This window comes from Malaya genurostris, chromosome 2 (genome assembly GCF_030247185.1).
Source record: "Malaya genurostris strain Urasoe2022 chromosome 2, Malgen_1.1, whole genome shotgun sequence".
Taxonomy (NCBI): Eukaryota; Metazoa; Arthropoda; class Insecta; order Diptera; family Culicidae; genus Malaya; species Malaya genurostris.
Window position 1 is genome coordinate 234270007 of NC_080571.1, and position 18124 is coordinate 234288130.

At 40.0% G+C, this 18124-nt stretch overlaps 1 protein-coding gene across 3 annotated transcripts in view; it reads right to left on the reverse strand.

Annotated features, from left to right (window-relative positions):
* The window catches only part of LOC131428179 (solute carrier family 66 member 2), a 97070-nt gene extending 79176 nt beyond the window's left edge, over positions 1-17894 (reverse strand). For 2 of the 3 annotated variants that reach the window (XM_058591900.1, XM_058591897.1), the window contains exon 1: positions 16555-17894. In XM_058591900.1, coding sequence (XP_058447883.1) covers positions 16555-16757 — 203 coding nt within the window. In that variant the 5' untranslated portion in view covers positions 16758-17894. The remainder of the gene's footprint in view (positions 1-16554) is intronic. The other variant, XM_058591899.1, reaches the window with a different exon arrangement.
* Between the last annotated feature and the right edge of the window lie 230 nt (positions 17895-18124).

Below are 18124 nucleotides of genomic sequence, written 5' to 3' on the forward strand. Positions count from 1 at the left end.
TAAACTGTAAACAAATAAGACTTAGTACGAAAAATTACTTTATTAGATTTTAGAACTTAAAAATTTATCCAACTTGATGGAGTTCCAGATTCAAGCTTTCTCACTGTTATCAGCTACCGATACCTTTAAGTTCTTGAAACACTACCAGTTCTCAGTTTTTCAAGCTAGCATCAGTCAGAACTAATATGAAGAGTTCTGCAATGACTGAGTGGAAACATATATTGGAGAAGCCAAACGAATGAAAAACTTAACAGAAAAGATGATTTTCTGGAAAAAGATACGCTCAAAGACAGGATCCGAAACTGCGTTCTTATGCATTCCGTGTATACGCGCTACCATTTTGCCACTCTGAATCTTGTAATAGAGACAGCTCTAAAACACGGTTAGACATGATCGAACATGGTAGGATGTAGGCCGTCTCCGACCAATACCATACATCCAAACATCTTCTCTGTTTATCAAACACTAGGTATCTCGCTCTATACCTATTTTCCGCTCAAGCACTGAGTAGGAGAGTGTATTTATAATCGCTTGTCACCCCCTCTACTGGGTCTGTTGCTGACGATATGGCGTCAAACCAACTAAAACTAATAAATCGGTAATATGAATAGTTTTTACTGAGCACACAATGGATGGTTTGGTAAGATAGCATGATTTAGGCTTAAAATAAAGCTTGTCGATAAGGAGAACACAAAATAACACACAGTCGATAAGGCAGAACAGTTTCACGGGTAGGAAAAAGTTTGCAAGTTCGAGTCTAGTTTCTGGGGGATACATTTTGTGAGTTTTTTCTCCACCAGTCTTCCAGTGTGCATTGAAAAATATTTTCATGACTTAACAAATAGAAAGAAAAAATTATCGATGTCTGATCGATTGAGATTCTGACTAGAATTTCTTTCAAAATGATAAAAAAGATACAAAATTCTGATGACTATGGACTAAACATAAAAACTGAAAAAAACTTGTGTTAGATTCGATGTTTTCATCACATAAATTATCTCCTCAAATTGACCTTCACTGTTAAGCAGGTCTTGCAAATTGAAGCAACGAATATGAAAAAAAGGGTTTCACCATCTGTGCTATTCACACACATTCGTATGTCAGGTAGCTTCATGAGGTTAGCATTTGATGAATGGTTCTCATATTGTAGATGCCTATGAGGAAACTAGATTCATAACTTTTAGTTCCGATGAATATTAATTTAAAGAACATTGTTTTTAGTGTTTCTAGGATATATAAACAGTGTAAACTGCCTAGAAACAAATTGATCGTTTTGAAAATGGGCTCAAATGCAAAATTTCTGCTATACTATGTTTAAAGTATGTTTGAAATGTGATCAAATTTGGTCTTGGAATGCGAACATTATGTTAAAAATGATTTCTGTAAACCTACACTTCAAAAATAAACCGTAAACATTGCCTATATGACTTTGCTTCGCGTCTTGTAGCACGCCGTGAAGCAAGGTCTTCTTTCTCGTACAATACTAACGAGAGTGAACCCTTCATTTCATTACATTGTCATGGATTGCTTAGTTCATGTGTTAACTGAGACTGAGAGCACAGACAAATTACTTGGCAAGGGGTATTGGTCTGCTCAGTAGCATATACTCTCACGCATCCAGTTTCTCTCTAATATAGGTCTCTCATTCAGCTATGTCAAGCAAAGTGTTCACAGCAGATGTTTTTTGTTGCTTCGTTCGTTTGAGGATTCACAATACAAGCCCTGCTGTTAAGTCTCATTTGGCGAAATGGTATTCATTGACGGGCATTAGGTTAAACAATATACAATGAATCGAGATTCCGTTTAGTGCCAGTAACAAAAAAACAGTAATATATTTTTTCAACATTAAAATTGCCTTGAATGATCAGAATTGCCTCATTTGTGTGCTTTTTAACTACCTATTTTGTGCTCAATTAATTTATGAAATCGATTTTGTTGAATCAATTTATGTTCAATCCGGAAGTAATTTGATCCCCCCAAGAAAGATGAAATCATTGAGTAATCTGACGTGTCTCCTTACAAGGATGTGGGAATGATTCAAAACAAGTTGTCAGCTCTCATTTTGTGTCACATCTCGGCAATGAACAAAACGACGACCAAACGTGAACAGTATTCTAGTATGGATTCTCTTGTTGTTTGACTTGAAGCTTCGCCTGATCAACACGTGTCGCGTGAGTTGGAGTGTGAGGTCGGCCAATTTGCTCAGACTCTATCTGAGAATCTGACTGGAAAAACAGCAAGACAGCTTTTAAATTGTTTGAAGGGCAATTGCTGAGCGGATTGAGGAATATTTTTGATCGTTACATCATTCGTGACGTTTCGGATCAAATCAACGAAGGTTTTGTAATCTCACGCTTGACAGAGTCACATATTTGCACGTTTGTCGTTGATACCATGAAGACTGTTGTGACAGCGGCTAGTCATTTCACCTAAGCTAGCGCGACAAACACAATAATTTAATATCGAAACGTGATAGAAATTTCAACGCAATCTATCTATCACCCTTCACAACCACCAGAGCCACGTGCCGTGACGGAATTTGAATTTTACATGAGTTTCCAACAGCTTCCATACGGCAGACGGGGCGCTAAACCAAACATCCGATGATCCAATCCTCCGTTGCTGTCCGTAATCTCCGCGTGGCGGTTGCGTGTCATACATCAAATGTCTAACCAGCCGAAGCTGATCTGCGGCAAATGTGTCGACAAACACGCGAAATTCCGGACGTGAGCAGTTACGAATCGATTTTCGGCTCGTTCATTGGCCGCTCGTCCACGGACATTACGTGAGGAGTGGGAAGGTGAAAGCGAGGTAATAAACGAATACGTCGACCGTTCGTCAAGGTTAGTCAAATGGTAGTCGGAAACCGGATGATAGTAAGTTTTTGGGTTTTGTTTGATTGCACTATCTGCCCCTGGACCGATCGGAAATGGATGAAACACATGTGTTAGTTCTAGCACCGGCCTTTGTTTGAACACGAGTACAATATTAGTTCCGCGAATGAGGCAAATGACTCACGATGTGATTCGGTGCACTTTCTTTTTGTTGCAGGTTTTCGGCTAATTTGACATAATTTCAGTCATGTGTTCTCTTGTTTCTTGATTCTTATATTGTTTTCGTTTTTTGAACCTACGCGTGGGCACAAAACTTGATTTATGACGCAAACAACTCTGACACTGAGTAAAGCAAACATGTGGTACATTCTTGGGTTGCTAATTCATTAGTATGAGTTGTTTATATTGATTAATTGAATATTCATAGTTACTGTTGTTGTCGCAACATCTTCGCTCGAGTAATCGACAAAATAATTTATTTCTACCCGTATAATTATTTCAGATAGTGACGTATGATCACACTCAAATGTTTTATTGCTGATGCGCTTGGTCAGAGAAATGTTGCCGAATATGTGACATAAACGCTAAAGTATGCTTTTGCGAACTATCCGAATCAAACTGAATAAATTGGTATAAAAAAATAAGCCCAAATTAGTTCTAGAAATTATCTCAATTAAGAGTCAAAAAATGTTTTTTCGAGACTGTGTTGATAGAAAGAGAAAAGCATTATCATACCTCTCGGTGGATAAGGAAAAGAATTTTTAATAAAAAATAAACAGACATTGCCTTGATAAGTATTACCCGGGCTCTGCTTCAAGCAAATCAAACTTTACTAACTGGTGAGCTGAATTCAAATGTGGAAATCATCTCATAAGTTCATGGAAAACGCAAAATGTGAACTAACAGGAGATGACTAGTATGGTGAAAATATCAGTAAGAAGTGTATTCTCAATTTTCCATTAGCACTTCAATATAGAATTATTTTTTGCTAAGTGAGTTCCACTATTACGTTAAGCCGATTTAAAACAAGTCGATTTGATATCGTTCCCAGCATATTCACCAGATTAAGCCCCCAGCGATTTTTTCTGTTCTCAGATTTGAAAAAAAAATTTGTTGGAGAGCACAAAAACGGCTTTTAGCCAAACCCCCAAATAACCCAGATATGTGGTCGGCCAGTCAGTCGCCTATTCGTTTCGCACGGGACGTCAGAAAAGACTTCGCGCTTTGGTTCAATAGGTAAAACAGTGTTTCGCAAATAGTGTTAACTTTACGTCTGCTTAGCGGTTCAAATTTAACTGTTTAAGTTTTTGCAGTAAGCAGTTCAATTTGAACTGCTCAGCAGAGATGTCCATATCCTCTGAGTAACGAAGAGCAAGAAAAATATCTCCCCTCGCACTGACAACTTCAACGAGAGCTCTTCTCTTTCACATATATACACCACTGTAGTATAAAGTGTGCACGCATCATGAGTGCGTTTGTTTATTTCCTTTTACCTCCTCCACTGAAAAGCTAGAGCAGAGCTAATAAATTCTCTGAGGTGGATGCAAATACTTTCATAGAGGTGTACACGCTGGTGAGCACTCTGGTGTATGGTTTGCGTATAAGTAACGTAGGGCAAGCAAAATCAGCAAAATAAAACAATTTATCGTTGAATTTTCGTTTAATTAATTAATTATTTAAATATAGGCCAGAGCACGTGAGAACGGTTCGTGCGAAGAGAATCTGATTCTCTCGCACCAGCTTCTTTCAACACAACCACGCACTCAAACTCTGTCTAATGGAAACTGAGAAGAAGTGTAAATGAAATCTATCAGCAGTGTACAATTGAAACTTACGCCCTTGGGTATCACTCTAGTGAAATGCCATCTCTGCTGTTCAGCAAAAACAACAATTCCTATTGAATTTGAGCAGCGTTTAAATCGATTCTTGATTCAAAAACATGAAGGTTTACCTAAAAAACGTCTAGTTTCAAAGCATTTGTATCTCGTTTTAAAGCATCTTGTATCTTATTTTAAAGCATGTGCATTTGCTTCAACTAAACAAAACCAATAATGTAGTTTACATACAATTCTTTAAGGGGTGCAGAGCAATTCAATTCGCTAAAGGCAACAACAATGTGAACTTTGAGGACTATGACACCATACAGTACAACATACGAATGTGATCTCGCTGAGATAAGCTTTAAGCAATACACTAACTACTGACAGATGTGATCTACAGCAGCTTGTCGAATCAATAGGAGAGTTTGTATGATATTTTCAGGAAAATTCTCTCTGCATCAAATACTTGTACTTTTGCAAATTTTGGTAGAACGATTTATTTAATTTGAGTGATAACTTTGAGCTAAGGTTTAATATAAAATTATTTAAAATAGATTTTTATGTGTTTTTTTGGATAATTTTATTATTCATGAAAAACTTTCTACTTTTTATTATTTTTAGAGTGCCCAATTGATTTCCTACAGCTTTTTATTTGACACAATTTTCGTATAATTTACAGTTTCTGAGTTACCACGATTTGAAGAAAATGCATGCGAAAGAACATCAGCCTTTTTGAAAAAGCTTGAATCTTGAGTCGAATGGGTCTCACCAATCAAATGGTTCGTCATTCTGAAAACGGGTGCAAAGTTTTTTCCGAATCGAAGTATGTGATGTCGGATAATTTGCTAATCATCTCTGGATTCGCTTTTATGTTACTTGCTACCAGGACACAAGAGTTCCATGAAAAACGCTGATCACCTACGTGAATCAGCTTTCTGTCAATATCGTCAGAAAGTTGTTCACTACGGTAAACCTTGCAAAAAACAAACATCTACACCCAAGTACAATATATCTTCTGTTACATCAGAATTAAATGAAAAATGCCGATGGGGTGAGCGTGACATCTCGAAAGCTTTCCGACCGATTTTCATATAATTGTTATTGATTGCTCGTATTCACTTGGCCGTGTATTTGAAGGGTTTCTTTTTCATCTGAAAGTTCTCGATTGCTTGCAATAAAATAATCATTTTTTTTTGTAATCACTTTTCTTACTTCATTACTCTGAGAATATTTAATATATTTTTTTCCATTCAACTTGTTTTTTTTTTCTTCGGGAGTACTAACAACAAATTTCCATTCGCTTATTCAAATAAAATTAGCATGTAACCCTTGAAAAAAGGCGGGTGGGTAATGTCAGAGACACTTCCAAATATCAATTAGTTGATCAATTGTATGAATTGTGCAAGCATTTCCCTTTTTAACACTTTTCGCAAAAACAAAGAAGGCTTCACTTGATCTCGATTACTGTGAATTTCACACAGCAAAAAGTGCACAAATCTTATCAAACAGTTCTAGATTTGCACTAAGCTGTTGCTTGTTTCATTTCGGATTTGCATAATTCATTGAAAGAAACTATCAAAATGCTGTAGGGATTCGTTTCTATTACTGTGAATTTCACACAGCGAAAGGTGCACAAATCTAATCAAACTGTTCTAGATTTGCACTAAACTGAAGATTTTTACCTTCGATTTGCGAGCAAGAAATCCTAATAGTTCTCTAGAAAACTTTTAGAGCCATTAGAACGGTTGATTTTATGTGATGCTCTCCACCGTTGTCCTCTTTCCGTTGATTTTTCACCAATGCAATGTGACGTAATCGCTCTTGTCGGCATTATTTAAAAATAGAAATAGCTTTGCAAATGACACAATACATCTGCTCGCATTGGCGATAGAATCCAAACTGATCCGATTTTTGTTAGCAGGTTTCTTTTTACGTTTTACGCAGGTTAGCTTGACATGATTCAAATGAGACAAGTTTTTCAATAGTGTACTATTGAAATACTTCAATGCTTTTGCTATACACGTTTAAGTTCAAAAATTTCGATTCTATTGGTAGTTAGATTATATAAATACTTTCTCAGATCACTGAGCTATGAGCTTTCAAAATACGAGAAAAGCCAACGCGCCTTATGAATTATCCTCTTTGATACTCGTTTATACCAAACATTTCAGAAAAGTTTAATTTTGAATTATTTGAGATTATGTCAAACAACTGAAAATTTTATTATAAAATTGTGATCATATTTCCGATGGCATATAGCAAAAATTATGTTGATTCGTTATATACAGCAAGAGATATTCACGATAAAAAACTTATCACTCTCTCAGAGGGTAAATTTTGAAAAGGCGCCCCATAGTAAAGTAAGTCGTATTCACGACAAAATCCCCAGCTTAGGTCAGTTTTTCCTCTTAACTTTGTATATAACCCCTTAACATACGCATGCTTTCTCAGTTTCGCTCGAACAACACAGAAAAAATTAATGAAATTTACACGACATGTGAATCAGTTAAGTATATGAAACAGAATCGATTGTGATAAATCAAGAGTTTGAGTGAAAACATTGATTTCTCATGGAATAAGACTGCATTTTTAAACCTCCGTTTACGTAAATTTTTACGTAACTCTTTTTTCGAACCATATCCCAAATAACGTAAACTTCTTATACGAACCTGCTTCGTAAAAAGAGGGTTTTGCATAAAACGAAAATGATTTCCGGGTAATTGATAATCCATGGAAACCACTACCCGGTTACGGAAAACGATGTTTGGGGTCGTTTCGAAATATAAGAAGGCGCCTTCCGGTTTATAGATATTCTTTGAAAAGTCTTATAATTGAGATACCTTTGAAAAAAAAAATCATGATTAGATGGAAGAAAACAATGTTTGAGGTTGTTCCGAAATCCTGCATGGCGACTACCGGTTTATCGATATTCCAGACATGATCCTACTAATCAAATCTGTTCCGATAATACCCGTATTATGCCCATATTGTAAGGGTTTCTACGGAATATCAATAAACCGGAAGTCGTCAACCTGGATTTTGGATCAACTTCAAATATCGTTTTTCGGTTAATTTGGTTGAATAAAATAAACAATACTCTATGTTTAAAAACGCATAAGTTTGCTTTGAAAGTATATTGAAAAATTAAGAACTGTAAAGTAACTTTCCATTCAATTGTCCGCACCAAATATGTGATTGGAAAATTTATGTAAATTCACAAAGTATTTTTATCCGTGTAGGACTATATGTAATGTCCATTTAAACAGTGTTACTGAACTGTCTAAGATGAGCCTGAGTTTATTTGCTCCATCACGATAAACAATTTAATCGCAAATGAACTTGAGTTCATGCTTGATAGCTCTGTAGCACTGTTTACATGGACTTTGCCTCATGTTTGTCTTATGTTGAACCAGTTTGACTTACGAGCATGTAAACAGACCTACTGTTAGCTTAGACTATAAAAAAGCTAATAGCAACATGTTTACAGCACACGTTTGAATTTAAACTTCAACACAATCGGACAGTTTGAGAGTTGAATATCACAACTTCTACCGACTATAAACTTAGACTGAATAATGCATAGCGACATTGTTCAATGTTTCGGCCTAACTGAGTCTGACAGTGACAATGAAAACAAGAGAGGCTACTTACACTGCTTTCAACAGCCCGAGGTCGTTTTCATTTTTGTTACGTAACCACCAAAGGGTGGTTAGCAAAAACGTGATTTCTTCGTAGACAGAAAAAAACAAGGAAATTGTTTCAACTGACACAACAGAAAACGTGAAAAAATATGCCAGAAATAAGCTAAATTGAAGCATCCACATTCCGGCCGTTAGCTACCACACAACTAGCAAACAAAATATTGTTACTATGGATTTATGGTTCAAGAATGGGTACCAGAGGAAAGCGAAAAAAGAAAGGGAAAAGGCTGGCCAGCGAGTAAAATTAGCTCACAGCAACCAAAGAGTTTTCCGCCTGCTAAGGTGTGAATGATTATTCAGCTCACAACTGTCCATCCTACTTTGATATTCCTCTGACAGATCGAAACTAAAACTGTTAAGAAAAACTGTTGACTGAAAGACTGACAGACAAGTGCCAGTAACAATCTACAACAATCAAAGTCGGCTGAAGGGATTACACCAACAACTCACAATCCGATTTATGTCACTAAGCTGCGATTACGATAATCCCCTAGGTCTTCCACGTCCGTATCACTGAATCGAATGCTCTTCGAATAAAGCCACGAAAAGTATTTTTGTTTCGCCACTTATCGTGTAACCAATTTTATCAGCGATGTGCAATTGCAGTCGTTTACCACCAAATGTCTTAGGGTCAGAAAATTGAGTAGTTTTTCAATTCGCTTGAATCGCAAATTTAAAATCTCGTAACACTTGGTTACGTGAGCAAAAGGTAATTTTATCTACGACTCTGTATAGAGTTTGAACTGCGGTAACTGTGGAAATTACCTGCTGATTTGAGTTTTATTTTTTTCGCATTTTGACGTTTGGTTTTTTTTTGTCCGAAACACTTCCGACAGCTGGAACGTGCTCAAACCGAAGGTTTGCTGATTGGAAGCTACATTGAAGTCCAAAATAGAAACTCACGCAGGCCATACCGATGATTTGATTGACTTGGAACAACAAGAGATAAGATAGTGGCAGAAGAAAAAAAGTCGAATCATTCCGATTGGAACCAGACGAAAGTGTTTTTGTTTGCTTGAAACGCAGGTATTGCTGTTTTGAAGGAGAGATGAAAAAAAAAAACAACTGCTAAAATCTACGATAATTGCCTTTTGTTGTATGATGTGAAATCATTGGTTTCTGATTCTCATTCTTACAGTCTAAATTTCTCTGTTCAAAACATTGGTATTAGTGATGTAGTTGTTGTTGTTGCCCTCTTTTTGTAAATGTTGCTTGCTGTTTCATATTCGTCGCACGATATTCGAAACGAATAGTGTTCTAATAGCACATTAGCGCTGATTTCTAGTGATATGTGGATATATATATGATATTGAATGATATCACGTGCCATATCATTTAATATCCCTATCAATTAAATGTCAACGCATATCATAAAAAGCATCATATCGAATTGTCAAAAGTCGCATCTGGCTACACAGATAACGGCATTTAACACACTAATTTGTGAGTATTAACAAACAATAATAATAATTTTGATGCGTTCAGTGAAACGCCTGTTCGGAGACTAATAAAGTCGAAACATCAATCATTGATTGAAATCGATTGGAAAAAGGATATCATTGCATTGCAACATTGGTGTGATATGCATATCATCTCGGTATATCAAGTGATATCGATGCTAACTCATTAGTAGAGTCACCATGTTATTTAGCGGTTACTCGACTTTCAATAAACAAATTGTGATAATCGAATTGAATATTATAGGAATTCACAGGTGGTGCACCAAATCTAGTTTGTGTCGTGTAGGTCTCGCAATAGATTCGATCACAGAAGCTGGTATATGCCGCCCGATATATTTGAATTGCATTTCTGGTGTTTTTAATCCATTGAAAATGACTGCGTTTTTGTATAGCGTCAAACCGGTGTGCTTATGCTTATATTGCGGTGAGTCGATATCGATTATTTTTGTCACAAAAATAGCTTGTTAAATTTTCCGAGCGCCGTTCCAGCCTATCAGATGACAGCGATCGGGGTACGGTGGAAGGTCAAGCGGGTTTTGCCAGGGAAGAATTCTTAGAGCCAGTCGAACAACACGTTTTCTGCACACGTTTAATCCGTAAGTTCCAAACAATCTGATACGGGCTCCAGACTAAAATAGCATTCTCAAGTAGCGGTCGAAGCAATGAACAGTGCAATGGGGATCTTAAAAGTCACGTCCGATTTTGGCTATAAAACCCAATTGCCGTGATGCTTTTGAAATCAACGTTGAGCGATGTAGATTGAAGGTAAGTTTGGCATCCAACAAAACACCAAAGCCATTTACATGATCAACTTTTTGGAGCGTTTGTCCATCAATTTGATAATCAACATGCAATGTATTCTGTATTCGGTGGAACATAATGACCTGCCATTTCGCAGTACTGATAATCAGCCAGTTTCTTTTGCACCCAGCAACAAATGCAACAATTAGATCGAATAACATGGTACAATTTCAAATCATCAGCATAAACTAGTCTGCAACCGTTACTGAGCAGCAAAATAGCATCATTGATAAACAAAGAGAACAGAAGCGGGCCCATATTGCTGCCTTGAGGTACTCCTGACACATTCGTGAACTGAGATGAAACGCTCGAGTCCAATTTTAATCTTAAAACTTTACTTTTGAGTTTCGAAGGAGTATTCGATGCACAAATTTTCAGACCTGACATTTCAGCATCTTACGATTTGTTGAAAAATAATGGGGGTGTCGCTAATCGAGTTCTGTAGACATTTTGAAAGGGATGAAAAAAAAACTTTGATTGCGAATATTTTGATAGCGACTGTTGCATAACGAAAAATATTGACTTCACATTATAAATATTTAAGTGAAAAAGCTCAGATATATTCACACCATTAAAAAACCGTTTTGATGGCAGCAAAAAGTAGACGCGTCTGGTTGCTTTGGTATTCTGCACAAAAATAACGGGTTACTTTTACACACATATGACATTTGTCTGAATGACGCTATCTGCTTTTTGTCAAAAGTTATGGTGGGGTGCCGGTAACCGAACACTCTCCCCTACAGAAAAACTCAGAATAAGTTTTTGGGGAATGGGTTTGCCTTTCGCATATAGAAAGATTATGCAATTACTGTGAAACCCGACTTTTGAATCGAAGCCCGGGGGACCGAGTGACATATACCATTCGACGCAGTTCGTCGAATAGGAAAAATGTCTTTTTTTTTACAAGCTGAAATGCATTTACGCACAGAATGTGGGACTCTCCACAGGACTACCACTGTATAATTGGAACTACCCACTAAAACACTTTGGATCTCCAACCTTACCTCCCCGGAACTATCGTTAGGTATTACTTCGGGGTGAAAGGCTATCGGTCCTCAAAGCACCCTTTCCGGACTTATGCATCGTCATGGACGTCTGCGTCACTCTCTCCTACTTTTGGGGCATTTTTCTCGATTTTGAGCTACTCATTTCGCTACAGGAGATCGACCAGGAGGATGTCGATGTCGGTTCGGCGATTTCGGTCGGAGCTTAGCTTCCGGTTCGCTGGCGCCTCGACGACCCAGGGCTGGTCTACGTTACGATCTACTCGGCTAATCCCCGACGATGGATCTAGCCTACACCGACGGAAAAGTTCCCCGACGATTGAAGTTTCCGCGGGACCGACACTTCCGAAATCCGTGAACGGTTCGAACGGCAGGATGCCTGGGTCCAGTGATTCCGGTTGGAGGATAACTTCCGGTTGGAGAATAACTTCCGGTTGGAGGATAACTTCCGGCCCCGACGATCCATACCGGAGTTACGTCTACTCATCTAATCCCCGTCGAAGGATCTAGACTACGTCGACGGAGAGCTCCCCGACGAAATAGTTTCTCCTGACACCGAATCTCGATACTACTCGATACTCGAATGAGTGCCGAGGTTGATCCTGTGATTCCGGTTGGGGCGTGGCTTCCGGTTCACTGGCGCCCCGACGACTCAACTCCGATGCTGTGGCTTCTACTCGGCTAGTTCCCGGAGAAGGATCTAGCCTACAACGACAGAGAGTTCCCCGACGAAGGAAGTTCTCCCGACACCGACCATTCATGTTATGCCACCGGGGCACACGAAGCCGACATGAATGGTCGATACGGTGATTCCGGTTGGAGCATAGCTATCGGTTCACTGGCGCCCCGACGACTCGATTTTGGTGCTGTGGCTTCTACTAGGCTAGTCCCCGACGAAGGATCTAGCCTACACCGGCGAAGAATTACCCGGCGATGGAAGTGCTCCCGTAGCCGTCGCTTCCGATACCCGTGAGCGGATCGATCGGCAGGATGCCTGGGTCGCTCCAATGATTCCGTTTGGAGGATAGCTTCCAGCTCACTGGCGCCCCGACGATCCATACTGGAGGTACGTTGCAATCTACTCGTCTAATCCCCGGAAGGATTTAGACTACACCGACGGAGAGTTCCTCGACAACTCTTTAGCTGTCGGCGGCCGCGACTGCCTGTTGTTCTGCGCTCCAATTCCGCTCCAAGATGCCCGCGATCTGGGAGGTCGCGGTCGAAACTGCGTTCCAGTTCTCCTCGCTGTGGCACATCCTCTGGACTAGGTTCTCTGGTGTAGTTTCTCTGCCACATACATCCAGTAGACCTTTCCTTTGTGTCGCAAAGCGGGGACAGGCAAACAGGACGTGTATCACCTAAAACAAACGTGACCTGTGAGGAACTGCGTCAGGCCAAAGTTTACTTCACCGTGAGGTCTGTCTCATTTCCTTTGCCACTCGCGTAGGGAGGCTGTGTTGGCAGTCCTGCGGGCGTTCCTGTCCCTCCGCATAGCGTAGCACTTCGCGTTCTCCTTGATGAGCAGTCCAATAGGCATCATGCACGCCACCAGATACCGTACGATACGCACTGATCACGCGAAGACACATCAGTTTGTTCGTGCTCTCCCGCAATTTTGCGTTGCGTTCCACCCGGAATGCCGATGCCCATACCGGGCTACCGTACCTGAGGAGTCTGCCAGTAACCTGCGTTTGCTGGAACGCACCGGCGAGCTATTGCCCATCATTCGCGAGAGTGCCGCAATCGCCATTGAAGCACGTTTACAGACATATTCCACGTGCTTGCCGAAACTGAGCTTGTCGTCAAGCTTCACTCCCAATTGCTTCAGTAAACTCTTGGAGTTTACCACCATCATATCTGTTTTATGATGCGCTAGTTGCAGTTACCTGCTACGCAACCAGTCTTCCACCATGTTGATTGAGTGTGATGCGCTCAGTTCGACCTCTTCGATGGATTCTCCGTAGACTGCTAGCGTGATGTCGTCCGCGAACCCGACTATCTTGACGCCCGTGGGGAGCCTCAACCTCAGTACTCCATCGTACATTATATTCCATAGGAGCGGAACCAGGATGGATCCATGTGGTACTCCGGCTGTGATAGAAGTGCTGCGTAGGCCTTCCTCGGTCTCGTAGAGCAATACCCGGCATCTTGTACAGCCCTTCTGGTACTCCCAGTCGAAAGAGGGAGTCAGCGATATCCGCCCAACAAGCACTATTGAACGCGTTTTTGACATCGAGCGTTACTACCTCGCAGTAACGAATTCCTTGCCGCTTAGGTTGAATAGCGACTTCCGCGGTGGCTACCACCGATTTCATGGCATCCGCCGTAGCCCTGCCTTTGCGGAACCCGTACTGTTCGTTAAACAGTCAACCCGCCTCCTCAATGAACGGGGCTAGCCTGTTCAGAATAATTCTCTCCATGAGCTTCCCTGTGGTGTCGATCAGACAGATTGGTCTATATGCCGACGGGTCCCCAGGAGGTTTCCCAGGCTTCGGGAACGTGCGTTCGTCCAGACATCTCTGCATTACCTCCCTGAACATGTCCGGTTTGGAGGTTATAGCAACCTTTAGAGCCGCGTTATGGATACCATCTGGCCCGGGGACTTTCTTAGTGTCGAGCGATCTTGTCGCTGACAACAATTCTTCATTTGAAAAATGTCTGGATGTGTGTATGTGTGTGTGCATGTATGTAATTAATTAGGCTTTCCTTGTTCCCGGTTTTCTATTAACGGCCGGAGATTGTAGCCAGACTCAAAAATAAATACTAGTCACTTTTCTCGTACCAACTTCGATTATTTCGGTTTCGGGAATACCTGCAAAAATGGACTGACATCCTTTCCTCAGAGATGGCCTAACCGACCTGAGTACTGTTTCACTCTGTAGGTTATACTAGTTTATAGACAATCCGTTTTGTTTTTCAAGAATCAAAGAAAATTATTTTGAAGAGTACCACACATTTATATATGAGAATATGAGAGATATGAGAAAGGCATTATTACACCACTAGGTGGATAAAAATATGTACAACGCAATCGAATGTCATAGAAAGTACAACGCAATCTAAGAGAGAGCTTTTAACATGCAATTAAACTACTAGGTGTGCAGACTTTGGACGATGTTGTCCACGCTGTTTGCGGCTCCCAGAGGTAATAAAGAGAACATGATTCCATTCCCCAAAGTACAAGGTGAACAGTAAGATTGATTTGATACACATAGCAATCTATGCACACTTACATACATACATACCACCAATTTTGTGAGATTCGATTAGCATATTTCATTTCTTCCACATATCAGTGGGCAGTGTCCGTTCTGTCATAATTATTGGAATGTGCTGAGGGCTAGGAGCAGTTTTATAGTCATTTGAGAAATATATTGAGTATTTTATTACTCGTTGTTCCGTGCTGAGAGTGATGAAGTTAGAGTAAGCAAATAAGGTATTGTGGAAAGGAAACTACAAAGTATTCTACAATCGACAACATTGCCGTTCTGTAACAAGAATGACATGTGTTTCACATAGAAATACTAGGTGTTATTGTATGAAATGGTCCACGTGAACCGTATTCCTATTCCAGAAACACACATATCACACTTTCTGTTAAAAGGTGACATATGTGTCAAAGTTGGAGAAATTCAAACCTTCCTCGATCTGAGAGTGTATATACACCTGACCGAATCAGTTTCGTCATCATAGCAATGTGTCATAACATCAGTGCCGCCACCGAACCGGATCGGAAAGGTTTGAAAGTTCCTTCACGGTTCATAAGATGTCAATTTTTATGTTTTCTAGATCGAATCTAGGTAGTTTCATCAAACAAACACTTTCCACGAAACCGTGTTAGTTTCGCATTTAGCAATAGGGATTTGAGCAAACCTGATATCAAAACCAGGTTCGAAATTGACTCTATTTTTAGTTCAACAACGTAAAAACTAGATTCGAAACTAGCTTCTAATAAACGGTTTGACAGCGGTTAGGGTGGAAACTGGGTTAGATTTAGCATCAAGCGAAAACGACATAAGGAAATTACTAAGGGAACATGACTCTACAATGTTAAAAACAGTATTTAGTGTTGTGACGATTGTAACAATAAAGAACTTGAGAATCTTTCTAACGAGCACCCAAGAACACTACAAAAAATGAACAAATCTACCTCATCCACTGTACAGACTACAATTGACGCCATCTGACTTCCATTTGTTTACACTTCACTTCGGTTGAGAAAATCTAAAATTTGCTCGGTTACCGTTTGAGCTCAAACTTAAGAAGTAGTTTAGGTCGGAAATTTATAAACTGGCAAAAAGATTATGAAAAATAACATTTCTAACGGGAAATAATTTGGAGAGAAATTTTTTTTTGAGAAAAAATATGAAAACTTTTTTTTATACACAGATTCGAATGATTCGGAATATCATATCTAGTTTATATTACAGAAAGGGAACAAATTTCAATATTTAAAATGACTCAAATGACTATTTTCGTTGAGTTCGAAGGGACTTGTACAACTTTCTTTCGGTCACGATGCAGACACATAAATATGCAATACAACCAATTTCGTATGCAATTCGTTTTTCCTTTTATGTGCTGATGCTAATCAAATCAAGCTACGTGAAAAGAGAGACCGCTTGGAAAAATCATTGTTGGTGTAGATCTGTTGCTCTCGAATTTAACAGCTATCGCTTGTTGTTGATTGTGGTTCGACATCTTCGAACGTGTAAATATATTGGAATCTGAACAACACTGAACACCATATTCATTTTCCTGTAAGTTCGAAAAAGTTTGCTTCAAAAGGCTATACAATCAAAATCTACTAAGCCCCTGATAACGTCGTTATCACGGTCAATACTCTATCCCCTTTTGACCTACTACCCCTATCTGTCACGCTGACAGTACATACAATCATTCATCGATAAATAAAAGCATAGACGTTTACTCACCAGAACAAAATCCTCAAACTGTTGGCTATGAGTAGCGCCAGGCATACGTGCAGCGAGAAGCCCTCGGCATCCTGGGTCTGCTTGATCTGTTTGTACTGCGGAATGTACGGTAGCACACCGCCAACGACCATGAATGAGGCCGACACGTAGCCCACAACGTGGCCAACGGTCAGCCCCAGTTCGTCGTTGATGATCCAATCCATGCTTGGAATCTACTATTTCGACAAATTCTTCTATTTGTTTCGATTGCTACGAACACGAACCGTCGTTTGCCGTCCTCTTGCTCTATCCCATCAGACTGATGATGTTGTTTTGATGAGGATGATGCGGGTGAGCGAAGTTACTTTGTGTTATTGATATCTCACAGCTGCCTGCTGACCTCGAGACCAAACAAGGGACTACAGTCGGAAGCAACTTTGTATACTCGGTCTCGGTCGACATTGGCGGCCGGACTGCGAACAACGTACGTACGTCAGCGTCCGTATTTCTACTAGAACCTCCCAGAGCAAAAGCTACACATGCACTGCCAATTGGATGTACTGTGCTTTGTGATCTCCGGACGATCAAACTGAACACAAGAAAAAAAAACAGGCTTAACTCAAAAATAAGATAAGAAAGAAATTACTCCAATAAAAGCAAATTGTAGACGTACGTATACGACTCGGAACGCCTTCTTCGCCTCATCTAGGACAACACATTCATATCAGTACATCAGACACTCGGTTCGAAGCTAATCTGATCTATATACAATCTCTGTGCCAGTGAAAAACTGATTCACCAGCCAGGGGAATCGCCCCTATTCCACGTCGCACCACTGTTTTCACAAAACTTAAGTTTGAATTGCTTTATTTTTTCGACGAAAAAAGTGCGTTTTCACTGAAACAATCAATTTTCTCCACCATCACCACTGCGGTTTGGCTTGCTGTGGTTGGTTGAAAATCGGGAAAAACACCCATCGAATTTGATGTTTATTTACACACTGAATTTTTCCATCGTCACCAGATTACTTGGCAGCCACGATTCTTCGATCATTCACTAACTAACTGAGGGGCAAAATCCACCCACTCCGTTCACTGGCACTGCAGTAACGCAGCTATTTTTACTAAAGAGGACATCATACTCTACTTCTGTTGTGATTTGGTGCAAAATTTTTCACTCGATTCCACCGAGACGGAGTTTTTTTTTTGGTTCCGTCTGTTTTTGCTTACTCTGTAGCACTACTACTGCATAATCACTGCTGCTTCCAACAAACGGGATTCAACGATGCACGACGACGGGCAGCGACTGTCAGACAGAGTCGGTCCGTGGCGTTCGACAGTTCTCTCCGATTTGTGTTTGCCTGCCATCATACCAGCACTAGGCGAGCGTGGTTGATCCGTAGGTGTGTGTATGTGTGTGTGTGTGAGACGCCACCACACGGCTGTTGATTCTCTCGCCGTGCTCTGACAGTACCGGAGAAGCATTATTTTGTTTTGCCTTGAATTTGGTACTAGCCTAGCTGTGGTACTAGATTGCATTGTTTTTGTTTTGGGAGAAATATATCAGCATTACGTTTGACTGTTGATGTATG